The following is a 17,263-nucleotide window of genomic DNA, read 5'->3' as shown; positions in this document are numbered from 1 at the left end:
CCTTCACTCGTCTAAACGTGGCATTCTGATTGATATTGTGTGTGAAAATACACCCGTTTTTGTCCGTCTCGCGGTGGCCATTTTGCCACTTGCTGTTGACTGAAAATGACCTCAAAGTTGCTCAAGGCTCAGGTAGAGACCTATCATGGCTCAACTTCAGAAAACAGTTGATTGGTCATTACTTGAGCCCTGAGCAAACACATTTTCAGAAGTGGCTAAAAACAGGTGGCTTTTGCTGCTTTACTCATTTTCCGCAAACGCAGTAATAATCAGAATGCCACGTTTCAACTAGTGAAAGCATATAGAACATATTATAGCAAAGATTTTGGGGGTTTACTTCCCCACTAAGTAATGACTATCCAGTTGAAAGTGAAATCTCAAAGTATGATTAATAACAATCTGTACAAACTACCAACAGCTTTCTGATTTTTTTTTTTTAATTGTTTACTTCAACAAACAATAAAATCAGGTAACAATTCGTTTGTGTGAAAAGAGTGCAAATGAGAGCCTGTGGCTGAATTAACGGGAGAAACAGTCCATCATAAGCCGGAAGCGTCTCTTAGTGATTTAATGATGAAGTTTAGCTTCAAAGCTCTTATGTAACACACTGCTAGGAAATTAATCAAGTACATTGAAAAATGACTTTTCTACCTCCCTCCTCGTCTTCCCCACTCTTGCTTGAGCTCATCACCATTCTCATCATTTCAATCAATCATATTATTGTATTTCTCCAATAAGTGGCCTCCGCTATATTCGATGCAGTTTCTCAATTAAACGCGTTGTGCGTCATCCACTTCAATGAACTGGAAAAATGCTTCGACATTTGATAAGTAAAATCCCCACAATAGACATAAAATTGCCAACTGAGGGCTGGTAATTAATGTGTCATAAAGTGTGGAACAGTGAATTGGTGTCTTTTCTTTTTTAAAAAAGTCGAATCATTTCCGAGTCTAATTGATCTTTAAATGTCTCACTATCTAAGCAAGTGTTACGTAATGCTGTGTTGAAAGGAGGTCACCAGTATGGTCTCACAGTGTGCCCATGCCAGTGGGTGGACTCATTTGATGAAATATAAATTAGAGGTCCTATGTGAACTTCCATCCCAGCCCCCCTAATAATGCCAAAGATAAAGAGACTGAAACACACCGAGGACATGAGTGGGTGTATTTCCTTTCAAGTGTATTTCCTTGTACATTTCCTGCATCGGGTGTCTTTCCAGTGGCTCTTCAATTGACATTTTTTTTTTTTTGTCATGTGATGTGTTTTTTGTCATTTCTTTAAATGATGTCTGCTTTTGTAAAGAACTTTGCTTAAAGACATTGGAAATGTTGGGAATATAATAAATGTGTTGCAAAGCCACAGCAATCGCTTTTTAAGTGGTTGTGCTTCTTCCGTGACAGGGCTACATGCGTCCTCTCAAACAGCCGGACGGAGGCTCCATCGTGGACCCGCTGCTGGTGGACGAGATGTTTTACCAAATCCCGGAGATCTTGGAGCACCACGAGCACTTCTTGGAACTGGTGGACGGCTGCGTCAACCAGTGGCACGACAGGCAGACTGTTGGACACATCCTCATCCAATCAGTGAGTAGAACAGGCGGCAGAGGGTACGGAAAGTATTCAGACCACTTGAAATGTTTCCCTTTCTGTGTCATTCCAGCCATTTGCCAGATAGTAATTTTATTTCTCATTAATGTATCCACATCCCCATCTTGGCAGAATAAAACAAATCTAGAAACCATTCATTAAAAAAAAAAAAGAATATATAGACATAAGTATTCAGACCCTATGCTCATTATTGAGTAGAAGCAACCTTTTGAGCTAGTACAGCAATGAGTCTTTTTCGGCATGATGCGACAAGTTTTTCAACACCTGGATTTGGGGATCCTCTGCCACATTTCTTTCTTTCATCTCCAGCTCTGTCAGTCCGCTTGGATGATGAACATTGGTAGAAAGCCAGTTTCAGGTCTCTCCAGTGATGCTCAGTCGGGTTTAGGTCAGGGATCTGGCTTGGCCCGTCAAGAACGGTCACAGTCGTTCTGAATCCACTCCTTTGTTGTTAGCTGTGTCCGTTGGGTCATGGTCCTGTTGAAAGGTGGACCTTCAGCCCAGTCTGCGATCCTGAGCACTCTGGAAGAGGATTTCCCCCAGCATATCTCAGGACGCGGCCACTTTAAACCCCCCCGCAACATGATGCTCCCACCACGTTTCACTGTAGGTATTGTATTGTGTAAGTGATGAGCAGTGCCTTGTTTTATCCACACATACCGTTTAAAAAGTTCAATCTTGGTCTCATCAGACCAGAGAATCAAAGTCTGGGAGTCCTTCTTCTTTGTTTTATGGCAACCTCTATGAGGGCTTTCATGTGTCATAAAGTCATCATCATAAAGGCTCAACCGGTGGAGGGCTGCAGTGATCGTTGACTTTATGGAACTTTTTCCCATCTCCCCACTGCATCTCAGGAGCTCAGCCACAGAGATATTTAAGTTCTTCTTTACCTCTCTAACAATTGCTCAGTTTGGCTGGACAACCAGGTCTTGGAAGAGTTGTAGTCATCCCAAACTTGAGGATTATGGAGGCCACTGTGCTTTCAGGAACCTTGAGTGCTGCAGAAATGCTTTTGTAATCATGGCCAGATTTGTGCATTCTCACAATTCTGTCTTTGATCTCCCTGGGCTGTTCCTTGGACCTCAAGGAGGATCAGAAGAAAAGGGCAGAGCAAGTGAGTTAAATATGAAAGTCACTGCAAAGGGTCTGAATACTTCATCTCATACCAATCATATGATATTTAAGTTTTTCTTTTTTGATAAATTTGCAAAGATTTCTACATTTCAGTTTTTTTCTGTCAAGATGGAGTGCTGAGTGTACCTAATGAGAAACAAAATGTACTTTTTTGATTTTGGCAAATGGCTGAAATGACGGGAAGTGAAAAATGTCAATGGTCTGAATACTTTCCTTACATACTGTATACAAAGGATAGTTTGGACCAGGCCCCACTGTATTATAATTATTGCGCGCATATTGTGTTTATTATTTTCCTGTTGCGGTCGGGGCACGTCTTTCTCACAGTCAAGAGGTTCTGGGTTTGAATCTATGCCGAGTGCCTCCACCGTTCCGTTCACTGGCATCCTCACACCTTATTCCTCCCAAACATCCATCCATCCATTATCTGTACCGCTTCTCCTCACAAGGGACGCAGTAGGCGGGGGACCGCTGAATTGGTTGCCAGCCAATTGCAGGGTCCTCCCAAACATGTTTCCTATATTTTTTAAGGCACCAATTGGCCATGAGTGTGAATGTGAGTGGTTATTTTTCTACATGATACCTCAGTTTATATGGATACTTCCAGAAGCATCCATGATAAATAAAAATCCATGATACCGAGAGACTATATATTTTTTAATAGCTATCTAGTTTTGCCTCCCTAGCCAGTGAAACACATTTGAACTAACACATTTTAAACATGTTTGAACTCAACTGAAGACTTACAATGTAAAGAAAAGGTGGTGGGGTGGTATTTAAGCTGTAAACTGGCTCAAGCTATGACGAGGCTGCCTTTGAGTGTCTCGGTGTGAAGCTGTGGCTGAGAGCGAGCGATTGTGCTTATTGCATTTTTATCTGACTGTTCTCGCAGCGTTCAATGAACAGCTGAGATGTGCATTGGCAACGTTCGCTCTCTTTTCCAATTTGAGAGCATTTCATTCAGAAATTATACCCAAAAAAAGGATGAATATCACTGTAAATTGCAGCTTTCTGTGATGGAATTAAATATGTTCAACCCCCCCCCCCCAAAAAATGTAAATGGCTGGCAACTAGTCCAAAGTGGACTAGGACAGAGTGTAGCTCAGAAAACGGGGGAACATTTCTAAAGATCAGCTGTTTTATCACTGTTTAATACCCCCCCCCCCTCCTCACTGTTTAGTAACTTAATTCATGAAGTAGTTCCCTTTTAATTTTGTGTCTCTCCAAACAACTATTCATATTGTCACTCAGTAACGCTATATTGTCGGCATTGATGATGGTTTCCTTTCTAATAGCCTGTCGACTCTTAACAAACATGTTTGGTTTAGCGTTGTGGCATAATTTGACTTGGCCAAACAATGATAATGTGCTTGAGTTGTGCGTTTAAAGTGCACAACTAATTGCAGGTGTGCTGTAGCCTGCAATATTGTGCTGATGGTGATTCTTGCAATAACAAATGGTATTTTGGGTATGCTTGTGCTGCTATAATCGCTAATTTCTCGCTAGTACCTCCAGCAAACATTTTCCTGATTATTTTTATGTGCCCTGCAAGAGAAGGGAAGTTGTCGCCGTTTTGCTTGGATTGTTCCTGCGACCATAGCTTTAGCTGACGGTGCTGAATCTTGCATGCGTGATGCTAGTATGTATTTTTTTTATTCACTCGGCACAGTGCCGTTGGTGAATGTGTATGTTTTTTGTTTTAGATTTTTTGTAATCTGTAATCACAAGAACGCAAAGCAGTTGGTTCACAAGAAATGTTAATAATCTAACATAACGTCAGCAAAAAAAAGAAAAACATCGTACGCTAAACGAGCCACTTTCGGCCAGTTTTGTTCGTAGTGGCGACGAATAGATAGCAAATTTATGGGCTTTACGGGGTATTCAGATGTTGCTGTCCACATCTGTTCGTAGAAGGCCCACTACCGGCATGCCTCGTTGGCGCAGTTGGCAGCGCGTCAGTCTCATAATCTGAAGGTCGTGAGTTCGAGCCTCACACGGGGCAGAGCTTTTTTTTTGTCAGTCTCATAATTTGAAGATTGTCGGTTCGGGCTGAGTTTTTTTTGTCTGTTTTAAATCTTAAATTTAAACTGGTTGCAAGAAAATACCCCGATCAGTATTCTGGATACAATTCTGAATTCATATGATTAATTTTCTTATTCTAAACATGAAAAATTACAGCGGTGACAACAGCCAAAAATGGTGAATAAATAAATAGAGAGACAAGTTGGTCCCATCTGTACTGTCTTGTATCTTTACCTCCGATTATTTACATATCCTTTTTCTCGTTCTCATTTTTTTCCCGCGTGACTGAGAATGGAGAGCAGTGGAGGGTTTGTCCTCATTTTACTAACAGTAGTCAATCAAATTCCATTCTCTCTCTCTCTTTCTCTCTCTCTCTTTTCTCCCTCTCCCTCTCCCTCTCCCTCTCCCTCTCATTCTCCCTCTCCCTCTCCCTCGCCCTCCCTCCCTCTCTGTCTCTCTAACGGGCTCGCTCTCTTGTCTAAATTTTGTCTAAACTGACTTCTAAAATGACAAAATGAAAACTCACATCAACGATGTTTCAGAAATCCCAACACCCCCCAAAAATATCTATTTTCTTACGAATTTCTTCAGGCAGCACTTAAGAGTCACATTTGTGTGTATTTCTTGCCTTTCCAGATGCACACACTAACCTTATGTCCTCTTATTCTTTTCTACAGTTCTCTAAAGAGACTCTGGCGAATATGTATTCAGCCTATATTGACAACTTTTTGAATGCCAAAGATGCTGTGAGGATCGCTAAGGAGGCCAAGCCAGCCTTTCACAAGTTTCTGGAGGTGAATTATAACTAGAGCCAGTGAAAAATTGTATTATTGTTTTGATTTTTTTTTTTAGACATACTTTAAAGTAACTAGATGAATAAGTGTTTTATTTAAGTTGTCATGGTAACAAATTCTTGCTGTTTCATTGCAGATGACTTACTGTAGTACTATATTTCTGGAGCAGTTAGAAATATTTTTTAAATTCTACCAGGTTTTATCAGAATAACTGTAGCACAAGTGTGATCTGAGGCAGCTTTCAAAGACAGTTGTTCTGTGCCACTATTTGTTTCCTCATGTCACATCCGTTTTCATTTCTAAAGCAAAATATGCGCGAGAACAAAGAGAAGCAGGCTCTGGGTGACCTGATGATCAAGCCCGTCCAGAGGATACCTCGATATGAGCTTCTGGTCAAGGTGAATTCTCTTATGAGCTCATTCTTACGGTATTTAATCCGTTTTTTTTTAGGTACTGTAAATTCAGTATGTTGTGAATAATGTGTGCAGGACCTTCTGAAGCACACCCCAGATGACCACCCTGACCACTCCTTCCTGTTGGACGCCCAGAGAGACATCAAGCGGCTGGCAGAGAAGATTAATAAAGGGCGTCGCTCCGCTGAGGAGGCGGAGAGGGAGGCCAGGGTCATCCAGGAGATTGAGGCGCATATAGAGGGAGTTGAACATGTGAGTTATTATTCTACATGAATAGAATTCTCATTTTATTCTGAAGTGTTTCAAAAAAGGGCAAATTATTATCTCTTCCTTAAATTTTTATTAGTATTGTTTATAAATATTTTTTGTCGGCTTGGATTTATGTTTTGATTAAACTGTATGTTACCAACGCCCCAATTATTTTATCCAAGTACACAATAATTGTTATCCATTACTTAGTTCAAATTATTTTTTTAATCATGTATGGTATTTAAATAAATTATAGTCTCGTACAACCATGCATTTACATTCTTTAACATTATAATGGTACTTTTCGTAACAGATAATGATTTTTTTTTTAACTGTACTCATCTTTATTCATAGAGCACTTTACAAACAACAACATAAGTAACAAAATGCTGTTCACAAGATCAAATATATATAAAAAAAAAAAATAAATAACTGTCTCTACCACAGGTTTACCTTCATAGCACCTTGTTTGTACTCCAAAGAAATTGGACGGCGCAACACATTTCATCTATACCTTTGTGTTTCTGTTTTTGTTTATATTTAGATTTTGAATCCCCAGAGGAAGTTCATTAGACAGGAGATGGTTATGGAAGCGGTAAGAATTGTCTTTAACAGAAGTATGTGTAATTGTTTTTTTTGTTTGGGTTTTTTTTGTGGAGAATTCCGCACAAGTCAAGTGAATGAATGGAATAAGTGAATTTTTACAAAGTGCAACATTTACATAGAAATCTGACCGTCAAAGACCAACTGACCTTGTTTGATTAATCCTGCAGAAGACAGTTGGCGGCAAGAAGGACCGTTCCCTCTTTCTCTTCAGTGATCTGATCATCTGCACCACACTTAAGAGGAAGTCTGGATCACTGAGACGCAGCTCCATGAGCTTGTATGAGTTCAAGCACGCTTGCATGCATTCACGCACACAGACACCACCACGCTGTATGGTAGAGCGCCAAGATCCGTTGAGGCCAAACTATCCTCATTTAGATCAACACCTTAATAGACACCCACATTTGAATGTTATAAATCTATTAATCATTTGTTGCATGACTTATTCCCCTGAATTTAATTTAAATAATGAAAATATCTCACAAACTAATCTGAGGAAAAAATTTAAAACTATCATGCATCACACTTAAATCCTGATCTGTATCATCTTTCAAATGGGTGTTTGGTGCATAGTGTAGCTCTCCAAAAATATTATTAACCTCCATCAATTTTCCAAATGTATTTGCTACTTCATATACACCATGCCCCAATTAATTACAGCAGCGTGCATCATCCACTTGAATAAATGCAGTACATGTTTTACCCTTCGGAAAACAAGAACAGGTGGTGCCACCAGGGGGCGGTAGTTACCTTTTACTTCAATCTGATACCGACATGTTCCAGAAGCAGCAGTGCAGAAGAACAATAAAAGCTGAAGTTAATGGTGGAATGCAAAGACAATGTGCTGATGATTGACATGCGGCTTCCCCAGCTAAAGCTTTGAAACATTTTAACATAAAGACAACACTTGTCTCATATTATATCTCATGGCAGGCTCACTGGGCTTCTCGTATAAGTTGCATAGCATTCAACTATTACAATAAATTTTAAGTGAAAGAGTAAATAACTATAGCGCTACTAAAGTTGTTGCATGAACCTTTCCTTTGAAGGTGGCAAAGGCTTTAAATAATTCCATTTGGAAGAATTTATTTGCGTTTTGTTTATATTTTAATAATGTGGAATATAATGCTACATTATCAGAAAATACATTTACACAAATGCCTCCCCTATTTAATTACTTAATAGATGCCGAGTCCTCTAGTTGTGTGAATTAACTACCCCAAACGCTATATAAAAATAACGTATTTTAGATATTTGGCATTTTCTTTTTGTCTGCAGCTGTTGCTCTCGTTGCGTCACTTATAAGTTGCTATTTTGTTCCTCAGATACTCTGCCACGAGTGTAATTGATACATCAAGCAAGTATAAGTTCCTGTGGAAGCTTCCTCTGGAGGACGTGGAGGTGGTGAAAAGTAAGACACTTGCCACTTGACTTCCTGTCGTCATCACATCTCGTCTACATTTTTTTCCTCCGATTATTATTTTTCGCTTTGCTGCATCAGATTCCACTCATACAACAAACAAGGAAAACGTCCAGAAAACTATCACCCGTCTAGATGAGGAATTGTGCACGCTGGGTCAAATCAGCAAATTGTCGGAGACCCTCAGCTTGCCACACCAGGTATTGTGTACTTACATCCACACACACGTATGCCCATTATCGTATTTGATTTTCTCATGTTGATGTTTTCCCTCATCTCCCACTCAAGTCTCTCGATGAGGTGATCAAGGATCTGATGGCCTCTGTGCACAAGGAGCTGTCAGAAAAGCAGTCTCTGGCCTTCAGTATGACCTTCCCACCCACCAAGCTGGAGTTCACCACCGTATCGGCCGAGAGTAGCTTTGTCTTTGAGTTCACGTCACCTGACGTTCGCTCCAACTTTGAACAGGCGTTTGAGGAAGCAAAAAAGAAACTGGGTCAGTGGGTTGTAGCATGTCTCCTTCTCATGAGAGATATTTTTGCACAGCGTGTGGATGAATAAATGCTAATAATTAGATGAATAACAGTCCTTCATTTTGACTTGCCTTGATTGTTCAGCTATGACTAAGGACCAGTGGGACCCAGAATTCCTGAAGGCTATTCCCATTATGAAGACGCGCAGTGGAATGCAGGTGAGTGTGCAACAAATTGACATCATGATCATGTCCTCATACGTCATCCCTAATTATCCTTGGGTTGTATCCAGTTTTCATGCGCATCTCCGAGTCACACCTGTCCTGACAGTGGCTGTGAGGTGTGGGTGTGTAACAGTGATGGATATGTTGGACAGGTAAGAAGCGTGACACTGCTTTGAACCTATTCTGAGATTGTTTGCAATCCATACGTCTTATTTCATCGACTCTACTTGAATCTTGACTATGGTGACGTTTCTCCATTAGGTTTGTCTGTTAAACATTAAAGATGAGCCCACAGTGGAAGCCTGTATTGCTGTCTGCTCAGCCAGGATTATCTGTATCGCTGCTGTACCTGGACTGAAGGGGAGGTCAGTATACATGCATGCACACACACTTTTTATTGTCTTCTATATATATTTGGACCTTATCTAATTTTTCTACCATTAATAAATCTATTGTTATTTCACAGAGAGCGTGGCTCTGAAGCTGCCCCACCATCCACAACACCTGACCACGCTCAGCAGCAATTACATATTTCCATCTCACGTTCCTCTTTGGAATTGAATGAGCAACCAGCAGGTAATTCATAAAACATGCCCACTGTTGGCTGCCAATTTTAAAGTTTTTTTTTCTGCCTTCTTGACGCCTAAGCAGTTGAGCATGCCTCTCTCATTCAGTGATTAATGCTACACAATTTATTGGAATCTCTCCAATCTTGTCAAGGACATCAAGAAACTGTTTTGTATGGTCTTTATCAGAATTTTTTATTGAAATATTTGAGTTGTACGTGCCTCGATTTTGTTGGTCTAGTGTGTTATATTTGTTTGGGGGACTGTCACGATTGGTAGAAATCGCAGAAATCCCAGATGACTGGTCCATTTCTGGAAAGGTTGTGGTGATTGGATGAAATCACACGATCACTCATAATTCACGGGAATTTTTTTGAATTGGCATGAATTGTTGCCATTCTAGGAGGGACTGTTTAGAAGTGATTATATAATGATAAACGCAAGCATGTAGTCTGATCTGTTCATTTTGTTCAGGACCAGGTGCTGAGCTGGTCCCATTTGACAGTGACGAGACGGACGATGAGGATTCACCAAGCCCTTCATCCACTTTACAGAGTCAAGCCAGTCACTCCACAATATCCTCCAACTATGGCAGTAAGTTCAAACACATACACGTGGACAAAAGTATTGGGGCATATCATCACGTTTATTCGTGAAATTTGTACTGGCTCAGTTCGGCTCAGTCGCGTGTCTATGTTTACATCCAGAAAATCTTATGATGCACTCTCAAACACAACTTTTGCAGAAAGTTTCTACAGTACGACATGCGTTGAATATTGTGCCATCTAGTGGAGGAGCTTTTAATTGTCCTGCCAATTTTGTACAGTGTGCCACCTGCAAAGATAGATGACCAAATTTTTTTTTGTATTAAATATGTTTTTAGATCATCCTTCTATCCATTATTCAAGTCGCTTACCCTCACAAGCAATTTTGGGAAATTGGATAACATGACGTGGCATGTTTGATCATCTCTCCTAACACGGTTATCCCTGATTAGTCCATGTTACATTCATTCTAATTGTCCCACCCCCCGTAAAGATGAAGAGGCTCCTTGCTCCAAAGACTTGACTACAGAGACCACCAGCAGTGAGGAGGAGCAGGAGTTCTCGGTGACAAGCTCATATTCAGCTCCGGGGATGTTGGCGGTCGGCGGAGGAGGTCGAGCCAACGCAGAGAGCCCCATGGACGGCCGCGCCATGCGACGCTCCTCCCGGGGATCCTTTACCAGAGCCAGTCTGGAAGACCTGCTCAGTATTGACCCAGAAGCCTACCAGAGCTCTGTTTGGCTTGGCACAGAAGATGGATGGTGTGTGCTTTGCCAATGATCAGAAATATTTTGACTAACACTCATTTTGTCACCGAATATTCTGTAATCTTTCTTTTCCTGGCAGCATCCATGTGTACCAGTCCTCAGATAACATCCGCAACCGCAAAAACAGCATGAAGATGCAGCACACAGCTTCCATTTTATGTATATTGTAAGTGTGTCACATTTTTGTAATATATTGAATGTCTTTTGCAAAATCCAATCCAGCTACATATATGCATATTCATCAAATTAAGCCATTTTCATTTATTTTGCAATATTTATCCGTTTTCTGTTTTTGCAGCTATTTGGACAACAAAGTCTTTGTATCGTTGGCTAATGGTGAGGTGATCGTCTATCAGAGAGAAGCAGGTAACTAGTTGTTGCTTTTCTTATTAGAACTTATTATAATAACTGAAAGTGTTTTTACCATAACCTTTTTTGAAACGTTAAAATCATGTTAAATGATGGTTCATACTATAAAGCACACTTGAAGTATTTTACTGTATATCAGTCTATTAAAATGTTCTACTGTAGTCCCTCGTTTGTGGGATGGGAACCCACCGCAGAGTTGCAAAAACGCAAAGTAGAGTTATTCTTATTTTTAATTCTCTTTTGGGAGGGATTATGTCTTAATTACGCCGTTGTTTTAATTTTTAGCCTAAAATTGGCTTACCTTAACTGGTGCATTTGAGCCAATGGTACAATCCTGGTCAGTTAATGCTCTTTTAAGCACTTGAAGAAAAAACTCTGTTGCCAAAGTAATCATGGCTTAACTTTCACTTTGCAAAATAACATCAATAAGGACCTTTGTATAAAATGCAACGTGGGATTCAAGTTTAGGTAAGATGTTTTAAGACGAACATTAACAAACACTTTAAAATGTTATTTCCTTACGTTTGGTCGTGCTTGCGCGGGCGTACTGGTCAGGTGGCTGAGTGAGCGGCATATTTGAATCTCGTTATGAGTTTCCGAACAGAAGGTTGTTCAAAAGTGCCGTTCGTTTATTAACGTGGACGAGACTGGCGAGATCAACCAAGGGAAGATGCTAGGACGTTGCAGCCAATCAGATCATGTGATAAATCCACTTGTGCTCTCATTACTGAATATAGCAGTGATCTGGTGTTTTTAAATATCTGATAAATCCAACTCTAACTTGTGAATTTTACAGTCACTTAGGGGCATGAAAAAAACAAGGTGGTTGGCAATGTACCCTGGTCCTTACACATTAAAGGCGCCATGTGTCAGGGCAATTGCCTTTAAGACAATTTAGTTTCAGAAAGCCTGTATAGACTTTCTAAAATTGAACTGATGTGTTTTTAATTAATGTAATTATTTCAGAGACAGATTATATGACATGTCATTTTCCAATCTGCAGGTAGTTTCTGGGACTCTCAGTCTTCTCAGACTTTAGTCCTGGGCACTCCCAGCGGCCCCGTCACCAAAATGGTTCCAGTTGGAGGAAAATTGTGGTGTGGCTCCCAGAACAGAATCCTAATCATTAACTCGACTACACTGATGCAAGAGGTGAGTGCTGAGATGGATCGTGATGAGATGCAGAGAGAGCCTTATGGGGGACTGATGCTGAACGGGTCTCTCTCGCTGTCCCAGCATTGCTTTCAGGTGGGGACGGATAGCAGCCGATGTGTGACTTGCATGGTGGCGTACGGTCAGGGTGTGTGGTTGGCCCTGCAGGGCAGTGCGCATGTAAAACTGTACCATGCTCAAACGTGGGAGAGCCTGACGGAGGTCGATGTGGCGCCTGCTGTTCACAAGATGCTTGCAGGTAAGCTCACATGGGAATGCATACACCAAGACTGGAATGGCCCAGAAGTTGTGTCGATTTGATCAGAGTAATGAAATAAGGAGAATGTGAGAATTTGTCCCTTCCCGCCTCCCATTTCATTCATATTCTTCTTTGTTTTCTTTCAGGTGCAGATGCAATCATCCGACAGCACAAAGCCGCGTGTCTGAGAATCACAGCACTGCTGGCCTGTAAGGATTTGTTGTGGATTGGCACCAGTGCAGGTACAACTAAACAATTGTAACATTTCAAATCCTGAAGACATTTGACAGACAATTGAAACACTGTGGTTCAAGAAAACTGACAATGCGTAACAGCCCTGGCATCGTTTGCCCATCTCTACTTTTCTTTAGAACTGAAGTTTTTTTTTTTCTTTCCAGGGGTTGTCCTCACATTGCCAATCCCAGCAGTGAGTTCTGGAGGAGGTGCTTGTTCGGTGAAAACCCCCCTCGCTCCGATGGGCTCTGCCCATGGACACACGGGCCATGTTCGATTCCTGACATCAGTTGAGCTACCGGAAGGTTTGGGAATAAACTTGCATCCGCCAACATCAGATGGCACAGGTATATAAAAGTACAGCGACAAACACAATCAAGGTCCTTGAGTGTCCTGAAAGGCGCTTCCAAATCAAATTTGTCATTATTATTATTATTATTATTATTATTATTTGAGAGCATAATCCAATATCAGTTTTTAGACGCAAGAATTGTGTTCTTTTTTCAAGGCAAACAATCGCAGGAAGGCACCATAATTGATGGAAACCTTCAAAGGCACGATTCCACTCGCCGCCGTGCCTCTGCCCACCTGCCTCCAAAAACCAATCAACTAGTCATATCAGGCGGTGACGGCTATGAGGACTTCAGACTGAACAATAGCAGTGAGACAATTGGGCGGGATGACAGCACTAACCATCTTTTGTTGTGGAGAGTCTGAGATAGTCAAATCCAGTTTGGACTTTCAGATTCAACTTTCCACAAGCTGGAAACAAACGCTTCAGCCTTGCGTATGTTGTGTTAGTTCTGCTCGGCTCCACCAGTTTCTATGTGCATTATGGCTATGAAATCCCTCTCCAATGTACACATGGTTATGTTCACGTCAAACCTAGTCCTGGTGTGTGTTTATTCTTGGACGAGCTGAACAACATTCAGTGGACTTTTTTTTTTCTCATGGCATGTTCAACAGCCTTGAAACAGAAGTCGGACGAGACAGAAGGCGCAGCGGTCAAATACTCCTCGTCGTCTGTCTCATTTTAAGTAGCAAGATGTTGCTAATCTCATGTTGTAACAAAAAGTTTCACTTCAAGAAGTGGTACCACGTAAAACATTCCACATTATAGTGCGGTGATAACAGGATGCTGATGATGAACAGAGAGCGTTGAAGTAGGCTTCTTAAACCCTGATTGGCCCCTGAGGTCAGATTGATGCCAACATATCATCAGCAAACATCATCCAATATTTAAAAAACTTGTTGAAGGAACGGATCCAAGCACATTAAAAAAGGTACAATATGTTCATAAGGAATGTCAGCACTTTTTGCGCATACCTTAAATCCAGCACCGCTAATTATCTGAATTACCAGTCATGTATTCTTGGATGTGTGTTTTCCATAAATCAATATCTGTTTGAAGAAATTCATGTCTTTTGAGACAAAAAGTGCATTACCGTGACTATGCCAAAGCTTTCTTTCTATGTTTTATTTTGAATGATTGGAAGATTTATTTTTGCCAGAATCATCTGCCAGGAAGAAAATCAGCACAGAGATTGCTGACTTCTGAAGCAGGGACTTTCCAAGTCGAGATACTAAGTAGCAGATGAAGATAGTTATGTACAGTATTTATGGTTTTGACTTCAACTTATTCTAGACAGCACTTAATTTATAGAAGATGTAGCTTTCACCTTTTTTTTGGCGAGTAGAGGTACAGCAAGGTCGCCGTGTCAATTGAGTCCAAGCACGCACACAGCACAGAGAATAACAGAAGCCTCAAAGATACTTAGTTAAGATTTTTGTCTTTTTTTCTTTCACGACAACACTTACTAATATGTTTCCGCACACTTGCCCAATCTGAACATGTAAGGGCGCACCTGCAAATATATATCAGCCATATTTGCAAGAGAAAGAAACCCGCAAAAACATAAATGTATTATTTCTTTATTGTTTTACTGTGTGTGTTGTGTGTGTGTGTGTGTGGGGGGGGGGGGTGTGTGTGTGTGTGACATACTGTAAGTGATTCATCTACACTCGCTTCAGTCTTTCGTGTGAGTGTGCTAAATGCTGAGTAGGTCAGAGGGCCAAGTGCTAAGCACCTGCACGTGCCTTCAGAAGGCTCGAAGTTAAGCCATCTTACACATTTGCGTGCACACGCACACACACACATGTCAGTGGAAGTGAAGGACAGGTGAATGTATTCTTACACCGAGCGTAGCCTCGGGATTTTGAGGTTTAACGCTGATCGCTCCGAGCCGAGAAAGCGCACCATCGGCCATCTGGGCTCTACACCTCGTGTATCAACATTAGGTGAACTCTAATTCTTAAGAGGATTACTTTGGCTATTGTGATATCTGATTCGTAGTCAATGAGATGTTGGTCTTGCCTGACGTTGAATAGCATCTGTCCTACCATTTTCTGAATGTTTCCTATTGTGGTTTGGCTGCAATTTTTTTCATACTAGAGTTTCATCAGCGGCCACTGGCCAGTTTGTGTTGGCCAAAATAATTGATATTGAGTAGATTAAAAGCACGTTTTGGAGAGGAAAAAAATGTATAATTTTTGAGAGGATTGCTTCAGTTCATAAATTTACAATACACTGACCAGCCAGAACATTATTTACAATCTAAAAAGATGCAATAAAAAAGCTGTTTCATTTGTTTGAATTCACAATTTTGGAAGATAATGTTCAGTGTTGCTTAACACTGTGGCTGTTCAAAGTTGACTTTTGTTCAGACTAATCAAATCTTAAAGAAATCCTTCCACCTAAAGCTGAGACAGGCAAATAAAATTTCTGAAAATCATAAAGTATTTTACCAGTACCTAATTTAGTGAAAATGCTGTAAAGTCCACTCATGCTGGTTGTAGATTCCAGAGGAGCATGCAGCTGTGTTTGGTGTGTGTGCAAACCATGACAACATTCATTCAATATATCTGCGCAAGCTGTGCATCTTTGTGGTGTTCAACACATTTACTTTTGAGTCATCAACCAAAAAAAAAGTAGGCACAGCATGTTGATGCTTGACCCATCAAATTCCTAAAATACTGTAGTTCAAATTGATGTCCAGATCTAGTTTGATTTTTCTCAGTGTTTGCCTAATGGTTATCTTGCTGTATTTCCTCTGGCAATTAACAACAAAAAAGTTTTTAGCAGGCACATTTCACACTTGAAGTTGACTGCCACAATAGTTAAGAATGGAAATGATCATCATCTGGTCCCTTAAACTTATTTAGCTTGTATGTGACCTCCTCAAGGTAAATGTGGGCAAAGTCTTTATTGTTTGTAAATATTAGTAGAAATGGCCTTTTTCTGTAAATAATGCACCCAAGGTCCTCAATTGTTGATATGAGTCTAATGGCATATTTTTATATATTTGTGTAAAACTTTTTGCTTGTATTTTTGTTGGGGTTTTTTCCTTCTCCTTCCAGCATGCCCTGTGAGCACCGACATGTAAATTATGCGTGTCATCTCTCCAAAAGAAAACTAGATGGCATCTAGTATGATCAAGCAAAAGATTTGTGCTATTTGTGTTGTTGCTGGTAACCACTTTCACTCTTGACTTGTGTTTTCAACATGATGGATGGCTGAAAGGGGTTAACAATTGCAGCAGGTGCAATTGCGTGACATCTTGTAGTGGTCATACGTCACGTCCCGTGTTTACCTGTTCTTGTTTTGTCGTTCTTGATTTATTAAATTTGTTCACTGGTGCCACTGTGTTCCTCTTTTTGAACTACCCGTGAAAAAGTATCAAACTCAATCACATTAGTACATGTATTTTGGGTTCATTTCCATACCGTTAACCAAAGTACTGTCAATGCAACAGGTCCATCAGCTATTTAGAGAACGTTTTTCTCACAGGAGTCACAAAATACTTGACACATTCATGTACCTTTGAAGCAGCATAAACTCGAGGTCAGATTTCATTCCATTTGAACCTTTACTCAAGGAGGGCCAATTGAGAGCAAGGTTTCGTTTCGATTTGCACCGTGCAAAGAAACCATTAAAACATAATTGCTACGATACCGTCGAGTTGGGAAACAATATTAGTGCTTACATAGAACCAGTAACGTCAACTGGTGACCTCTAAATTAAGTGTCAGTCTAAACCTTCAATGATGTGTACTATACTGTAATATGATAAAGAAGAACACCATTAAACTTAGTGCAATTACAGTGTCTGAAACTGTGATGTGTTTTTCAGAAGGAAAGACAGTCGTGAATGATACATTGATTCATGATTATCTTCTTTATTCTTGACACTGTCTCAGATGAACAGACACTTGGACAAAAGTATCCTTACTGAATGATGCTTGTTTAATTTTCAGGGATGAAAAAGAGAGACTGTCTGACCTTGGCACAAGTTTAAATTTTCAACACAAATATAAGTTACATCATGTCATTTTTTCCATTGTCGGGAAAGCAAACATGTTCATATTGAAAG

The 17,263-nt window shown here is 40.4% G+C and overlaps 1 protein-coding gene and 1 non-coding gene across 2 annotated transcripts in view; both read left to right on the top strand.

Moving 5' to 3' along the window:
* arhgef17 (Rho guanine nucleotide exchange factor (GEF) 17) overlaps positions 1-16,531 on the top strand; it is a 48,856-nt gene extending 32,325 nt beyond the window's left edge. The window contains exons 3-24 of the mRNA XM_088300236.1: positions 1,401-1,583; positions 5,441-5,557; positions 5,863-5,955; positions 6,046-6,222; positions 6,764-6,814; positions 6,993-7,102; positions 8,151-8,236; positions 8,327-8,445; positions 8,534-8,741; positions 8,863-8,936; positions 9,011-9,094; positions 9,204-9,307; positions 9,409-9,518; positions 9,983-10,102; positions 10,547-10,814; positions 10,900-10,986; positions 11,119-11,186; positions 12,193-12,341; positions 12,426-12,600; positions 12,747-12,842; positions 12,999-13,181; positions 13,343-16,531. Of these exons, the coding sequence (XP_088156362.1) occupies positions 1,401-1,583; positions 5,441-5,557; positions 5,863-5,955; positions 6,046-6,222; positions 6,764-6,814; positions 6,993-7,102; positions 8,151-8,236; positions 8,327-8,445; positions 8,534-8,741; positions 8,863-8,936; positions 9,011-9,094; positions 9,204-9,307; positions 9,409-9,518; positions 9,983-10,102; positions 10,547-10,814; positions 10,900-10,986; positions 11,119-11,186; positions 12,193-12,341; positions 12,426-12,600; positions 12,747-12,842; positions 12,999-13,181; positions 13,343-13,551 (2,871 nt within the window). The 3' untranslated portion in view covers positions 13,552-16,531. The remainder of the gene's footprint in view (positions 1-1,400; positions 1,584-5,440; positions 5,558-5,862; positions 5,956-6,045; positions 6,223-6,763; positions 6,815-6,992; positions 7,103-8,150; positions 8,237-8,326; positions 8,446-8,533; positions 8,742-8,862; positions 8,937-9,010; positions 9,095-9,203; positions 9,308-9,408; positions 9,519-9,982; positions 10,103-10,546; positions 10,815-10,899; positions 10,987-11,118; positions 11,187-12,192; positions 12,342-12,425; positions 12,601-12,746; positions 12,843-12,998; positions 13,182-13,342) is intronic.
* trnam-cau (transfer RNA methionine (anticodon CAU)) lies at positions 4,671-4,743 on the top strand. Its single transcript has one exon. It is a non-coding gene; the product is annotated as a tRNA-Met (tRNA).
* Positions 16,532-17,263: the final 732 nt, after the last annotated feature.

The sequence above is a fragment of the Idiotropiscis lumnitzeri genome, chromosome 7 (genome assembly GCF_059441095.1).
Source record: "Idiotropiscis lumnitzeri isolate Australia: NSW breed Sydney's pygmy pipehorse chromosome 7, RoL_Ilum_1.0, whole genome shotgun sequence".
Taxonomy (NCBI): Eukaryota; Metazoa; Chordata; class Actinopteri; order Syngnathiformes; family Syngnathidae; genus Idiotropiscis; species Idiotropiscis lumnitzeri.
This window is presented reverse-complemented; position numbering and strand designations above follow the sequence as displayed.